The 14,333-nt window shown below is 42.4% G+C and overlaps 1 protein-coding gene across 1 annotated transcript in view; it reads left to right on the top strand.

Annotated features, from left to right (window-relative positions):
* CCNB3 (cyclin B3) overlaps nucleotides 1-13,566 on the top strand; it is a 43,602-nt gene extending 30,036 nt beyond the window's left edge. Inside the window, exons 6-9 of the mRNA XM_060183589.1 lie at nucleotides 3,777-3,932; nucleotides 6,083-6,232; nucleotides 12,542-12,672; nucleotides 13,419-13,566. Coding sequence (XP_060039572.1) covers nucleotides 3,777-3,932; nucleotides 6,083-6,232; nucleotides 12,542-12,672; nucleotides 13,419-13,491 — 510 coding nt within the window. The 3' untranslated portion in view covers nucleotides 13,492-13,566. The remainder of the gene's footprint in view (nucleotides 1-3,776; nucleotides 3,933-6,082; nucleotides 6,233-12,541; nucleotides 12,673-13,418) is intronic.
* The last annotated feature ends 767 nt before the right edge of the window (nucleotides 13,567-14,333 follow it).

Below are 14,333 nucleotides of genomic sequence, written 5' to 3'. Positions count from 1 at the left end.
GGTTGGTATCGAGTCCAGGTATAATATTCAAGTCATTTCTGAATTAACTTAAATGACTATAAAATTAAAATAAAAGTACAGACATTTTCTTTATAATAATAATCAATCTCATATCTCATGCTTATGCGTCTCCCTTAGATACTAATTCACTTTGTTAAACTCTGATTTTTCTGTGGGGTAGATAGCATAATGATTATGCAAATAGACTCTCGTGCCTGAGACTCCATAGTCCCAGACTCTATTCTCTGTACTATGACAAGCCAGAGTTGAGCAGAGCTCTAGTAAGAAAAAATATAGTAATAATAATAATAATAATAACAATAACAATAATAATAATTAAGGAGCCGGGTGGTAGTATACCTGGTTGAGTGCTCATGTTGCAGCGTGCAAAGATCTGGGTTCAAACTCCCCAGTCCCCAACTACAGGAAGAAAACGTCACGAGTGATGAAGTGGTGCTACAGGTATCTCTCCATGTCTCTCTCTCTGTATTCCCCTTCTTCCTGATTTCTGGCTGTCTCTATCAAATAAATAAAGAGAATAAAAACCTTAAAAATAATAAATAAAACTCATAGTTCCCTTCTAGATTCAGTAGTTGTGCAAAACCATAAAGTTTGGGAACAAAGAGATAGGCAACTTTTAAAGTGCCTGATCTGGTTTATTTTCCTGTGTTTTCAACTATAGGTCTTTTACAGCCCTCCCAATCTCCCTCCCTCCCTCCTTCACTTGACTCCCCACCTTACTTGCTATCTGCTTCCCTTCTCCTCATCCCTCCCTCAGTCTCTTCCTCCCTGCCTCAGCCTGTATCTCTTTCCTTAACCTGTCATGCCATCCCTTCTTTAAACCTGTTTCCCTCCCTCCTTGTCCCCTTCTTCTTTACCTGTTCTCTCATGCTGGCTTCAGTGTACCCTGATTCAGTTCCATTCTCACTCTCTCCACCCTTTTCTGCCTTCTTCATTTCTGCCCTCTACTTCTGCCCTCCCTTCTGTCTTCTCACTCTCCTGCCTTCTCTCAACCCCCAAAGCCTGAATGTGCTCACTTGCTGATGTCATGCTGTGCTGTTTCTCTCTTCACTTCCCTCTCTTGCTCACTTGTTTCCTCAGTTCACCCCTTTCAACTTTTTCTTACAATCCCTGTTCCTGCCCTCGTCCCCACCTCCTTTCCTTTCCCTCCTTATTCCCTTTTTCTCTCACTCTCTCTACCCTTATCTCTTCTGGTCTCAAACCTCCTGTTTCTGTGTGCTCTGTTCCTCTGTCCTTGATCTCTCTCTCCCTCATCATTTCCCATTTGGTACCACTTCCTTCTGTGCTCACTCTCTGTTTTTTTTTTTTTTTTTTTTTTGCTCCTATGCTCCTTTCTCTTTTCTCTTTTTATTGGTGATTTAATATTGATTTACAAAATTACATGTCAACAGGGGTATAATTCCACGCCGTTCCCACCACCAGAGTTCCCTCCACTGCAAACCACCATAGTTCTCCCAAGGTTGCAGACATGGGTTAACTATCATCTCTAATACCATTTGTCTACATCTATCTACATTTGTACATAATTGTGCCCCTTTCTGTGATGTCCAGTCCTCTCTTCTCTCCCAAGCCAGTCATGACCCTATTACAACACCCAAATGCCCCCTCCTTTTCTCCTCCTCTGTCTGTGCATCTTGGTGGAGCTGGACTTCAGTGTTCTTTTATCCTCTTCCTCCTATCACTTCTCTCCCACTGAGAGTATGAATCAAATAGTTTTTGAGGTGTAGAAGGTATCCTCTTTCTTTTATTTCCTTGGTCCTTCCCTCCTAACTTTGTGTTGAGCAAGAATTCCATATCTCAGACTGAGCCTGGGGAGGTTTGAAAAAGCATTTGGGAAACCCCCGGGGCAACACAGAGCAGGAGGAAAGAGGAGAGAGAGCAAGAGGAACTTTTAAAAATGTCTTTGTTGGGGGATTAACGGTTTACAGTTGACAGTAAAATACAATAGTTTGTACATGCATAACATTTCTCAGTTTTCCACATAATATTTTAACCCCCACTAGGCCCTCCTCTACCTGAACCCTCCTCTCCACCCCAAAGTCTTTTACTTTGGTGCAATACACCAACCCCAGTCCAAGTTCTGCTTAATGTTTTCTCTACTGATCTTGTTTTTCAACTTCTGCTTATGAGTGAGATCATCCCATATTCATCCTTCTGTTTCTGACTTATCGGGAGGGATTTTCTAGCAAATATCAGAATGCAGAACACTCTTATTCTGCTCACCAGAGAACAGAGTCCCCACTAGATTTTTGAGAAGGTGTGTTAGGTACAGAAAGCCTTTTCAAGGGAAGTATGAAAAAAGGCTTATTAAGGGGGAAAAAGGTGGAGTTCCTTGCCCTGCCATTAAGTTGTTGGGTAAACTTCAGCAAGTCTCTTCTTCCATCTGGAGTTCAGTTTCCTTGTATGTAAAACCAGAAGACTGATCCAACCTGTTATCTGGAAAAAAAAAGTGGGGAGGAATAGTATTAGAAGACTGGGTAGGGTAGGAAGATGGGTAGAGGCAGAGAAAAGACTCTGGGTCTTTCTGCCTCTTAGTCGTCTCTCCAAAGTCAGGGTTTAATTTGCAGAAGACAGATCATGAAGAGATGCACCTAGACTAGGGTTCTTTTAATCTTTGGCCTGACTTGGTTCATCCCAAGTGTAACTGCTAGGACATATCTTGCCTCCTCCATAGTCCATAGTCTTTGCTTAGTCTGGAAACATCTGGCCTGTGGGCTGTGTACATGCCACAAAACAAAACCATTTGGTCTGGTTGGCCCTGATAAATGTAGCAACCACCAAGTGCTAATTTTTAAGTTGATGCTTTTGTATGGCTTGAACATGATGCTATACATAACCAAGTGACCATTGTCAGAAAAAAAAAAGTTCCCCATCCCTGGCTTCTGCAGTTTCTGTGTCTGTTCTCCTTCTTTCACTGTCTGGTACCCCAGCCATATCTCTCCCCAAATTCTTACTCATTCCTCAGACTGAGACACAAATCCACAGCTTTCTTTTCCATCACTAGGGCCCCTTTTCTGTTACTCCTCCCCACCCATCTTTCAGATCAGACCTTTAATTGTCCATTCCTGGACCTCCCTCATCAGGAGAGCTCACTGCTTCCTACTCTGTAACAACATATGCCCGTTTTAGAGATGTAAGAATCCATTCCAGGCTGGGGAGATAGCACAATAGTTATATAAAAAAGACATTCATGCCTGAGGCTCCAAAGCCCTAGGTTCAAACCAGGGTACCACCATAAGCCAGAGCTGAGCAGTGCTCTGGTCTCTCTCTCCCTAACCAAAAAAAAATTTACAAAAAGGACCTGAAAGGGAGGGGAAATAGCATAATGGTTGTGCAAAATAACTCTTGTGCATTATGCTCTAAGGTCCCAGGTTTGATCCCTAATATTACCATAAGCCAGAACTAATAGTACTCTGGTAAAAAACAAACAAACAAACAAACAAAAAAGTACCCCAAGAGCCCCTTGCCCCTTATCAGTTCTCTGGTGCTAAATTTTGTGCAGCTCTCCCATTTTCTCCCTCCTCCTCCTCTTCTGCCTCCTCCTCCTCCTCCTCCTCCTCCTCCTCCTCCTCCCCCTCTTCTCCTCCTCCTCCTCTCCTCCTCCTCCTCCTTCTTCTCTCTCCTCTCTCCCTCTCTCTCTCTCCCTCTCACCAAGAAGCTGGCTTTCAGAGCTAGCCTGAAGGTTTCTTTCAAAAAGTGTGCTTGTCTCCTTTGCCCCTTCTTGCTATTTGCCTTTCATCCCTTTGTACTTCTAGGAGCCTTATCCGATTTCTGTGGAAGACTGCCTGTATATCTGTGATGATCATTATCAAAAAAAAGAGTTACTCACCATGGAAGCCAACATGCTGAAGATGCTAAATTTTGATATTGGCATTCCTACCTCCTATCATTTTCTGCGCAAATATGCTCAGGTAAGAGGGAGGAGGCGTGGCTTCATACTCCCCTGCTGGGGTGCCTGATAAGAGAGGGGAGGGGCAGATGTTGGGGGGGGTCCTTCTTTTGTTTCTGAGGTTAAAAAATTATAGTGTGGGAGTCGGGCTGTAGCGCAGCGGGTTAAGCACAGGTGGCGCTAAGCTCAAGGATCGGCGTCAGGATCCCGGTTCGAGCCCCCGGCTCCCCACCTGCAGGCAGGTCCCTTCACAGGCGGTGAAGCAGGTCTGCAGGTGTCTGTCTTTCTCTCCCCCTCTCTGTCTTCCCCTCCTCTCTCCATTTCTCTCTGTCCTATCCCACAACAACGACATCAATAATAACTACAACAATAAAACAACAAGGGCAACAAAAAGGAATGAATAAATAAAATAAAAATAAAAAATAGAAAAAAAGAAAAAAATTATAGTGTGTGTGGGAAGGGGAGAAAGTTATACATTTCTGTAGTGTGCCTATGAAGTTTTAACACGAATAAGATAAGCCAGAAAGAGAAGGATTTTTAACACGAGTAAGATAAGCCAGAAAGAGAATGACTATGGGATGATCCCACTCATGGACAGAAGTTGAGAAATAAGAACAGAAGGGAAAACACAAAGCAGAACTTGGATGGGATTTGGTATATTGTACTAAAGTAAAGTACTCTGGGGTGGTGGAGAATACTCAGGTCCTGGAACGTGATGACTGAGGAAGACCTGGGGGCGGCGGTTAGAGTGTTATGTGGAAAATTGAGAACTGTTACACATGTACCAACTACTGTATTTTACTGTCGACTGTAAACCATTAATCCCTTCAATAAAGGGAAAAAGAAGTTTTAACATGAGGCCAGAGTAGGGGGATGGGGGACAATTCTTTGATCAGGAGGCAAGTTTTGGGGACATGCTGGCCAAGTTTCTTTCTTCACGTAATCATTATCCCTAGGGGAACTGAATTCATTTTATGATCTTTCATGTCATTTTATTTCAGAAGTGTGTATTGCATAATTTTTTTATGTGTGAGATATTGGTCATATTTTTTCCCCTTTCTGTTGCCCGGAAGGGGTGTTAATGGTTTACAGTATAGTTGTTGGCACATGGGTACAATTTCTCATCTCATCATGATAAGTGTCTGCAAAACACTCTCACACCCAGCCGAGGTCCCCCTCCACTATCATGCACCAGGACTCGAAAGCCCCTCCATTCCCCCCGTCTCCACAGTCCTTTGCTTTATAATCATAATTTATTTATCAGAGGTGGGGGAGAGGATTCACACCAAAACATGACTCTGGTACATGTGCTGCTGAGAATTGAACTCAAGACCTAAAGCTTGAAGGTCCAGTACTTTATCCACTGCACCCCATTTGGACTTCATATAGGTGATTCAGACGAGATGAGTTGCACCCTGGAACACCTCTGAGGGTAGAGTCAGGTGCAGAATCACAGTTGGAGGAATTTAACCCTGTAAAATATTACTTGTATGGAAATAGGTGGGAGAGTGCCCTAAGAACAATTAATAATTTGGTTAAAAGTTCTAAAGATTCTCCCTAGGGGTGGGATGGGCTTCATGAGTGGTGAAACAGTACTGCAGGTGTCTTTCTTTTTCTCTGTGTCTCCCACTTCCATCTCATTTTCTGTCTTCCCCCAATAAATAAAAACATAGTGTATTTATTTTATATATACACATACATATATTCCTCTTCCTCCTCCTCCTTCTCCTCCTCCTCCTCCTCCTCCTCCTCCTCCTCCTCCTCCTACTACTACTACTACTACTACTACTACTACGACTACTATTACTATTTTACCAGAGCACTGCTCAGCTCTGGCTTATGGTGGTTTGGGGGATTGAACCTGGGACCTTGGAGCCTCAGGCATGAGAGTCTCTTTGCATAAACATTTTGCTATATACCCCCTAAAATATTTTTTAAAGAAAACTCTAAAGATGACAAACCCCATGACAATTTCAAAAATGTCCCTCCTAAGATTCTGTGTTCAGGAGGAGCAGTGACCTTATTGTGAATTAGGGTGGCAAGAGAGGTTGAGGCTCAGACAGAGCCCCTTAGACCTGAGAGGGGATAACATGGAGTGGGGATGCAGAGACTCTTCTCCCTGGTCCCTGTTTTCTGACTTGATGGCTGAGCCAGTCTTCTTTCTGCCTCTAGTGTATTCATGTGGACATGGTGACAATCACCTTATCCCGCTACATCTGTGAGAGGACCCTGCAGGAGTACGACTATGTCAAGGAGAGGCCTTCCAAACTTGCTGCTGCTTCCTTCCTCCTGGCTCTTTACATGAAGAAGCTTCATCACTGGGTAAACACTTGCCAGGGGAAAGACTGGGAGGGGAGGGATTCAGAAATGCATGGTTGGCACAGGAGAAAGACATTAATTATGGCTGTGGAGACTTTGGTGGCATAACTGCTGGTTACTCATGCTTCTAAGTTCCTTGGCATCTTGGTATCTTAAGAGCCTGGTTGCCTAAATAGTCTACAAGCAGTGGTTTTTAACATACCCAGAGGAAATTTAGCTGGCAACACAATATGATAAAACACAAAACCTTGAAAGTTTGTTTTGTTTTTAATTTGTGTGCGGAGGATAGAGTAGGGGGCAGGATCATTTCTTTAACTTGGATTTTTTAAATAGTTTTTTTATTAAGTGTATAAAAATGATTTACAAATTATAAGATTACAGGGGTATGGTTTCCTACCATATCCAATCACCAAAGTTCTGGATTTTCCCCTCTGGTAATTTATTAGAGCAGTTCTCATAAAATTTTGCAAGTTTGTGTGTTTTAATGATCTCTGTTCCACTTAGGAGCATATGAATAAAACAGCTTAGTAGCTATCCTTCCTCCATTTACTTTATTTCACTTAGCATAATCACCTCTGATTCTATTCATTTTGTCCCAAATGATATAATAGTGAGTGTGTGCGCGCACGTGTGTTTACCTGATGCCATTCCACCCCTGTCACATGCAGTCCCCTCAGTAAGGCTGCAACCCTGCCTGCTGTGGGAGGTCAGTGGTTCAGAGTTTGGAATGCACTGGCCCAGAACCTAGAGATGTGGAAGCAAATGCCTGTGTATATAAGGGAGTATTCAATGTGTGTGTGTGTGTGTGTGTGTGTGTGTGTGTGTGTGTATGTGTGTGTGTGTGTGTACTCATATGTAGTCTCAACAACAGTGTTACAAGATCAGTACTATTAACTCTATTGGCAGATACTAAATAACTTTTATGTTCAGAAAGCTAACAAGGGGGCAGAGTTGGGAGTTGATAATGGCATTCAAAGCATATATCTATTGTATAAGAATAGATGGAAACAGATTCTTCAGCTAGAGTCTGGAAGTAGAGCCCTCTGACAGGAGACATTCTAGGTAGAGGACTAATGTTCAAAAAGACGTGAAAGGAATATGATATACTGGAACAGAATAGGACTTTTCCTAACTTTTTTTCTTTCTTTTTCTACCAGAACACTGGTTTATAATGGTGTAGGGGATTGAACTTGGGACTTCAGAGCCTCAAGCACAAATGACTTTTTGTGTAACCATTATAAGACTTTTCTTTTTAAAAATATTTATTTATTTATTTATTTATTTATTACCTTTTGTTGCCCTTGTTTTATTGTTGTAGTTATTATAGTTGTCATTGTTGGATAGGACAAAGAGAAATGGAGAGAGGAGAGGAAGACGGGGGAGAGAAAGACACCTGCAGACCTGCTTCACTGCCTGTGAAGCTACTCTCCTGCAGGTGGGGAGCTGGGGGCTCGAACTGGGATCCTTACGCTGGTCCTTGCACTTTGTGCCACCTGCGCTTAACCTGCTGAGCTACCACCCTATTCCCCATTATAAGACGTTTCTATGTTTGTTTGGAGAGGATGATATATATTTTTTTAAATATTAATTTATTTATTTATTCCCTTTTGTTGCCCTTGTTTTATTGTTGTAGTTATTATTGTTGTTGTTGATGTCATCATTGTTGGCTAGGACAGAGAGAAATGGAGAGAGGAGGGGAAGATAGAGAGGGGGAGAGAAAGATAGACACCTGCAGACTTGCTTCACCGCTTGTGAAGCGACTCCCTTGCAGGTGGGGAGCTGGAGGCTCGAACCAGGATCCTTCTGCTGGTCCTTGCACTTTGCGCCATGTGCGCTTAACCCGCTGAGCTACTGCCCGACTCCTGGAGAGGATGGTATATTAAAGGAGAATGGTGAGACCAGAATGGCAGGGTATTGCTAGATTGTGAGACCTTGGGTGCCATGCCCTTGGACTTTATTTATATTACTTTATTTTTTGCCTCCAGGGTTATCACTGGGGCTCCATGCTAGCACTATAAACCCACTGCTCCTGGCAGTCTTTTTTTTTTTTTTTTTAATTGAATGGCACAGAGAGAAATTGGGGGGGGGATAGAGAAGGAGATAGAAAGACAGACTAACACTTGCAGACTGGCTTCACCACTTGTGAAGCATTCCCCATAGAGGTAGGGAGCAGTGGCTCAAACCTGTATCCTTCCACAGGTCCTTGTGCTTAGTCTGATGTTCACTTAACTGGGTGTACCACCACCTGGCTTCCCTTGGACTGTATACTATATCATTAGAAGTATTTTTTAGACAGAGGAGTGACATCATCCTATTTGTGTATTTTAGACATAGCCAATAAGTACAGAAGGTATATTACATCAGAGAGAGTGTGTAAAAATGGGGATATTGGGGTCAGGTAGTAGTATATCTGGTTGAGCACACACATTACCATGCACAAGATCCCAGGGGGGAAGCTTCATGAGTGGTGGAGCCATGCTGTAGATATCTCCTCTCTCCATCTCTCTCCCCTTTTCTCTGTTTCTCACCCTCTGTCAACAAAGGACAGAAAGAAAATAAATGGCTACCAGGAATATCGAGGAATGCTTCATGAGCAGTGAAGCAGTGCTACAGGTCTCTCTCTCTCTCTCTCTCTCTCTCTCTTTCTCTCTCTCTCCCCCCTACCTCTCCCTCTTCACTCTCAAATTTTCTTTGTCTCTACTGAATAGATAAAATAAAATAAAATTTAAAAGGGTGGAAGGAAGGGAGGAAAAAAATCAACGAGTCATGATTGTCAAGGTGGATGCAGTGCAGTGATGATTTGACTATTGATTCTATGGAACTTATCCAATATAATGTGTCACCCTGAGAGCTAGTCCCCTGCAAAGCATGTTGATGACTGCCCATTGCCAATGAGGATAAAGCTGACTTCAACAGAGTGCGGGGATGCCTGCAGAAAAGCATTTGAGGGGTCATGGGGAGGGAAAGATAGAAACCTGCAGACCTGCTTCACCGCTTGTGTAGTGACCACCTTGCATGTGGGGCTCAAACCAGGATCTTTGTGTGGGTCCTTTCACTTCATATTATGTGCGCTTAACCTGGCGTGCTACCACCTAGCCCCTGATCTCACCCTTACTTCTAGGTTAAGCTATTTAGCATTTCAGAGAAAAGATGTGAACTAAAAGAGTTCAGGGAAAATAATGTCAGGTGTTACTGGAAAACCATTGCCTTGTAGAACACATCTTTCTTTCTCTGGTTGTGGAGCTACCATTTGACTATCAGTACCAACTGAACATGTGTTCTTTTGTTACATTATTTTTATTAGTGATTTAATATTAATTTACAAAACCAGAGTTCTGTGTTGTCATCCCCTCCATTGGAAATTGCAGTAGGTCTCCCAAGGTCACAGATATAGGTTGACCGTATATATGTATCCCTCTATTTTTTACCCATTTTTACTTCTTATTTGTTTATTTTTATTTTTTGCCTCCAGGGTTATTGTTGAGGCTTGGTGCCAGCACTTCTGGTCCACTGCCAGGTGGCCATTTTAAATTTTTATTGGCTAGGACAGAGAGAAATTGAGAGGGGAGGGGAGGATAGAGAGAGAGACATCTGCAGACCTTCTTCACTGCTTTTGAAGTGACCTCCCTGCAGGTAGGGAAGAGGGGCTCAAACCCAGATCCTTATGCTTTTTTTTAAGTATCTTTATTTATTTGATAGAGGCAGTGAGAAATTGAGAGGAAGGGGGAGACAGCAACAGAGAGACACTTGCAGCACTGCTTTACCACTTGTGAAGTTTCCCCCCCCCTAATGGTGGGGACTGGGGGGGCTTGAACCTGGGTCCTTGCACATCGTAATGTGTGTTCTCAACCAGGTGTGGCACCAATTGGCCCCCCTTCACTTCTTTTCTAAGTCATATCTACACCTACTTCCAAGCATCCTTTCTTTTTTCCTCTTCTCAGACAAGAGAAAGTTATTGCCTGACTTCCTCTGGTGTTTTCCAGATTCACCTTCCTTTAATTGATGGTGCAAAAACAAGATTCCCGGTGACAGACACTTTGGGTTCTGGTGGAATTAGGGTTCAGAGCCCTCTGGTTTACCTCTCCTGTCATTTACCCCTCTGGGAGTATGGGCCAAAATTCTTTTTGGGGTGCAGAAGGTAGGAGTTCTGGCTTCTGTCATGGCTTCTCTGATGGACATGAACATTGGCAGGTGGATCCATACCCCCAGTCTGTTTCTGTCTTTCCCTAGGGGGATAGGGCTTTGCAGAGGTGAAGTTCTGAGGTGCACTGGTGAGGTCATCTGCACAGGAAGGTCAGGATGGCATCATAATATCTCCCTACTAGACTTCAGACTTCTCAAGGGCAGCTTTTTAGTTGTCTTTATTTTCCCAGTATCCTGCACAGGGCTTGGCAATGTTAATGCTGGCTGGCAACATTTGGACATGTATTATATGCTATTCCCTGATATGTATACTTTTATATATCTACTCATTCAGTGTTATGATGTAATAACTTTGGTGGTTCCCATTTGGTAGACTGAGAAACCAAGGGAACCAGAAGCTATAGAACTGTTAGTGAATTGGGGTTTATGTATTGGGAGTTGGAACTGAAACAGCAATTTGCCTCTAGAGCCTGATTCTGCCACAGTATAGGCATCTGTCAAGTTTGATGAGAAAAATGAATGGCTGGACTGTCAGCTGTTAGATCCAAACAAGAATGAAGAGCCTTAAGTTCCTTTTACCTGTTGAGTTGGAGCCTCCAGTTTTTATTTATTTTGGTTATTAATATTTTGTTTATTTATTGGATAGAGACAGTCAGAAATTGAGAAGGAAAGGAGAGTTAGAGAGGGGAGATACCTGTAGAACTGCTTCACCATTTGCAAAGCTTTCCCCTGCAGGTGGGAACTAGGGGCTCATACCTGGGTCCTTGAGCATTGTAACATCCACCAGGCACCGATAAGTCCCCAGTTTGTTCCGAGGTTTCCTTATGCAGTTTGCTCCTGACCTGAAAATGAGCAAATTCCCTTCCTTCCTTCCTTCTTTCCTTCCTTCCTTCCTTCCTTCCTTCCTTCCTTCCTTCCTTCCTTCTTTCATTCCTCCTTTTCTTTCTTTCTTTCCTTCTTTCTTTTGTGCATTTATGTGTTTATTTATTTATTATTGGATAGAGACAGAAATTGGGGGGAAAAGATAGAGGGAGAGAGACAGAGAGACACCTGTAGCCCTGCTTCAACACTCATAAAGCTTTCCCCCTGCAGATGGGGACCAGGGGCTTGAACCTGGGTCTATGAGCACTGTAATGTGAGCATTTAAGCAGGAGTGCCACTGCCTGGCCTCAGAATGAGGAAAATTTCAAAACTCTGTCCTGTTATTTGATTAATTAATTAATTAATTAATTTTTTGTGCATTTCAGCTTACAATTAGAGCTAGTATCTAACAGGTATCTGTGATTATTGTAGTTGTAACTGATAATTATCTATTATGTGAGTCTTTGAGCCTTTTTTTTAAATTGGGGGGTGGTCTCTTGGTTTACAGTAAATACAGTTGTTGGTGCATGAGTAAAATTTCTCAGTTTTCTGCAAAATATTCTCACCCCCAGCCTAGGTCTTCCTCCCCCATCATGCACCAGAAGCTGAACCCCTCCTCTTCCCCAGAGTCTTTTACTTTGGTGCAATATTCCAAACCCAGTCCAAGTTCTGCTTTGTGTTTCCCTTTCTGTTCTTATTTTTCAACTTCTGTCTATGAGTGAGATCATCCCATACTCATCCTTCTTTCTGGCTTATCTCACTTATGATTCCTTCAGGCTCTCTGCAAGATGAGGTGAGGAAAGTGAATTTACCATTTTTAATAGCTGAATAGTATTCCACTGTGTATATATACCACAGCTGTCACTCATCTGTTGTTGGACACCTGGGTTGCTTCCAGGTTTGTGCTATTACAAATTGTGGTGCTATGAATATAGGCATACACAAATCTTTCTGGGTGGGTGTGTTTGGTTCCCTAGGCTATATCTCCAGGAGAGGAATTTCAAGGAATTTCTAGCCTTTTGAGTGTTCTCCATACTGCTCTCCACAGGTGTTGGACCAACTTACATTCCCACCATCAGTGCAAGAGGGTTCCTTTGTCCCCACAACCTCTCCAACATTTGTTGTTGTAGTTGTTTCTCACAGGAGTGAAGTGGTATCTCATTGTTGTCTCTATTTGCATGTCTTTGAGACATTTTGTCACCTCCCCCACCTTATTCCTTGGGTAAGAATCTTGGCTTAGGCATAGGAGATACAGAGTGAGTGACTACAGCCTGTTGTTAAAGTCACTGTTCATGTTGCTATTTTCAGACTGCCAGCCTGGAGTATTACAGTGGCTACAAGTCTTTGGAGCTTCACCCCTTGGTCAGGCAAATGAACTCTATGTTAACTGCAAATTTTGAAGATAAACTCGGGGCAGTGCATTCCAAATACTCTCACCGGTAAGTACTGACCTCCATGGAAATTTGGGTTTGTGCTCAGTCAGGAGGAGGCCTAGACTAGCCTTCATTTAAGAGAAAAGAAAAAAAGTGGGAGCTTTTCTTTTTTTACTTCCTGCTTCAGATAAGGAGATAAAGGCTCCTATATCCTGCTTATTCCATGGACCCTGCTTGCTTTGGCTTTTTTTACCCCCTTTTTCTATATTAGATGGGTTAATGTTTTACAGTTAATAGTAAAATATAGTAGTTTATACATGTGTAACATTTCTCAGTATTTCTACATAACAATATAACCCCCTCTAGGTCCTCTCCCATCATGTTGCAGGACCTGAATCCACCTCTCCACCCCAAGAGTCTTTTTACTTTGGTGCAATACACTAAACCGATTTCAAGTTCTGCTTTGTGTTTTCTTATTCTTCAACTTATATTATTATTATTAGTATTATTGATTTAATAATGGTCGACAAAACTGTGGGTTAAGAGGGGTACAATTCATGCAATTCCCACCACCAGAATTCCTTATACCCCCACTCCATTAAAGCTTCCCTATTCTTTATCCTTCTGGGAGTATGGACCAAAGATCTTTGTGGGGTGCAGAAGATGAGAGTTCTGACTTCTGTAATTGCTTCTCTGCTGGACATTGGCATTGGCAGGTCAATCCATACCCCCAGTGAGGTTCCAGAACACATGGGAGAGGTCGTCTGGCTTTGGCTTATTTTATACTGAACAGACCCGTCTTCCTTTTGCAGGGCCTACTTTGAAGTCACCAAAATCCCGCCGTTGAGCCTGTTGAAATTGGAGGAGATTTTGAAGTACAGTTAATTGTCTTGGCCCTCTGATAGCAGCCACCAGGCAGACATGGAAATCACCTGCATTTATATTATCTTCTGGAATATATTTTTGGATGACTTTTCTTCACTTTTACTGTGTTCTTCCTTTCCCAAACTAAAAATATTGTTGTTAATTTATTCTTTAAGACAAAGAAGAAACTATTGTATTTGATTAGAAATTTAATTAAAAGGTTAATGGTTATTGTTAAAATAGTTTACGTGACTCTTATTTCTCAAGAGCTCTATGCTTAGCCCAAGAATAGTTCTCTCTGATCTGATAATGGTTGCCTCTTGGTCTAAATCATTTAGCTTGTCAGTTTGGAGGGTTTCTCTCTACCTGGAAGAGGTGAATTGATGAAAGAGTCTGGAGAAGTCAGGAGAGATCCCTACCAGACAGTTGGACCTCCACATTCAAATCTGGGGCAGTTGGGAGGCGTGGACAAACACACCTAGGTCCCCAATTCACACAGATTTTTTTTTTTTTACTTCTTCCTAGAAGACAAAAGGTTGGGGGTTGGGATTTTAACTCAACTATATGCTTACTTTCATACGTAGATTTTTTGAGTCTGTATGTGGAAAACAAACTGCTTGAACGTCCTCTGGACATTCTGTAAAGAGGAGATTTCATCCTATGAAAACATTGAGCTGCATAGAATGCAAGAATCAAGTATCTCCCCAATTCTTTCACAAGGAGCCCCCCCACACACAAACACCCTCCATTATCCTATCTTTGAGGTAATGTGTATTGATACAGCTATTTCAGTTATAAAGAGAGTGAACATTCTCTGTTCCCCTTGAGAGAAGAACTTCCTCAGTTTTATCTCAATAGCAACT

Source organism: Erinaceus europaeus, chromosome X (genome assembly GCF_950295315.1).
Source record: "Erinaceus europaeus chromosome X, mEriEur2.1, whole genome shotgun sequence".
Taxonomy (NCBI): Eukaryota; Metazoa; Chordata; class Mammalia; order Eulipotyphla; family Erinaceidae; genus Erinaceus; species Erinaceus europaeus.
This window is presented reverse-complemented; position numbering and strand designations above follow the sequence as displayed.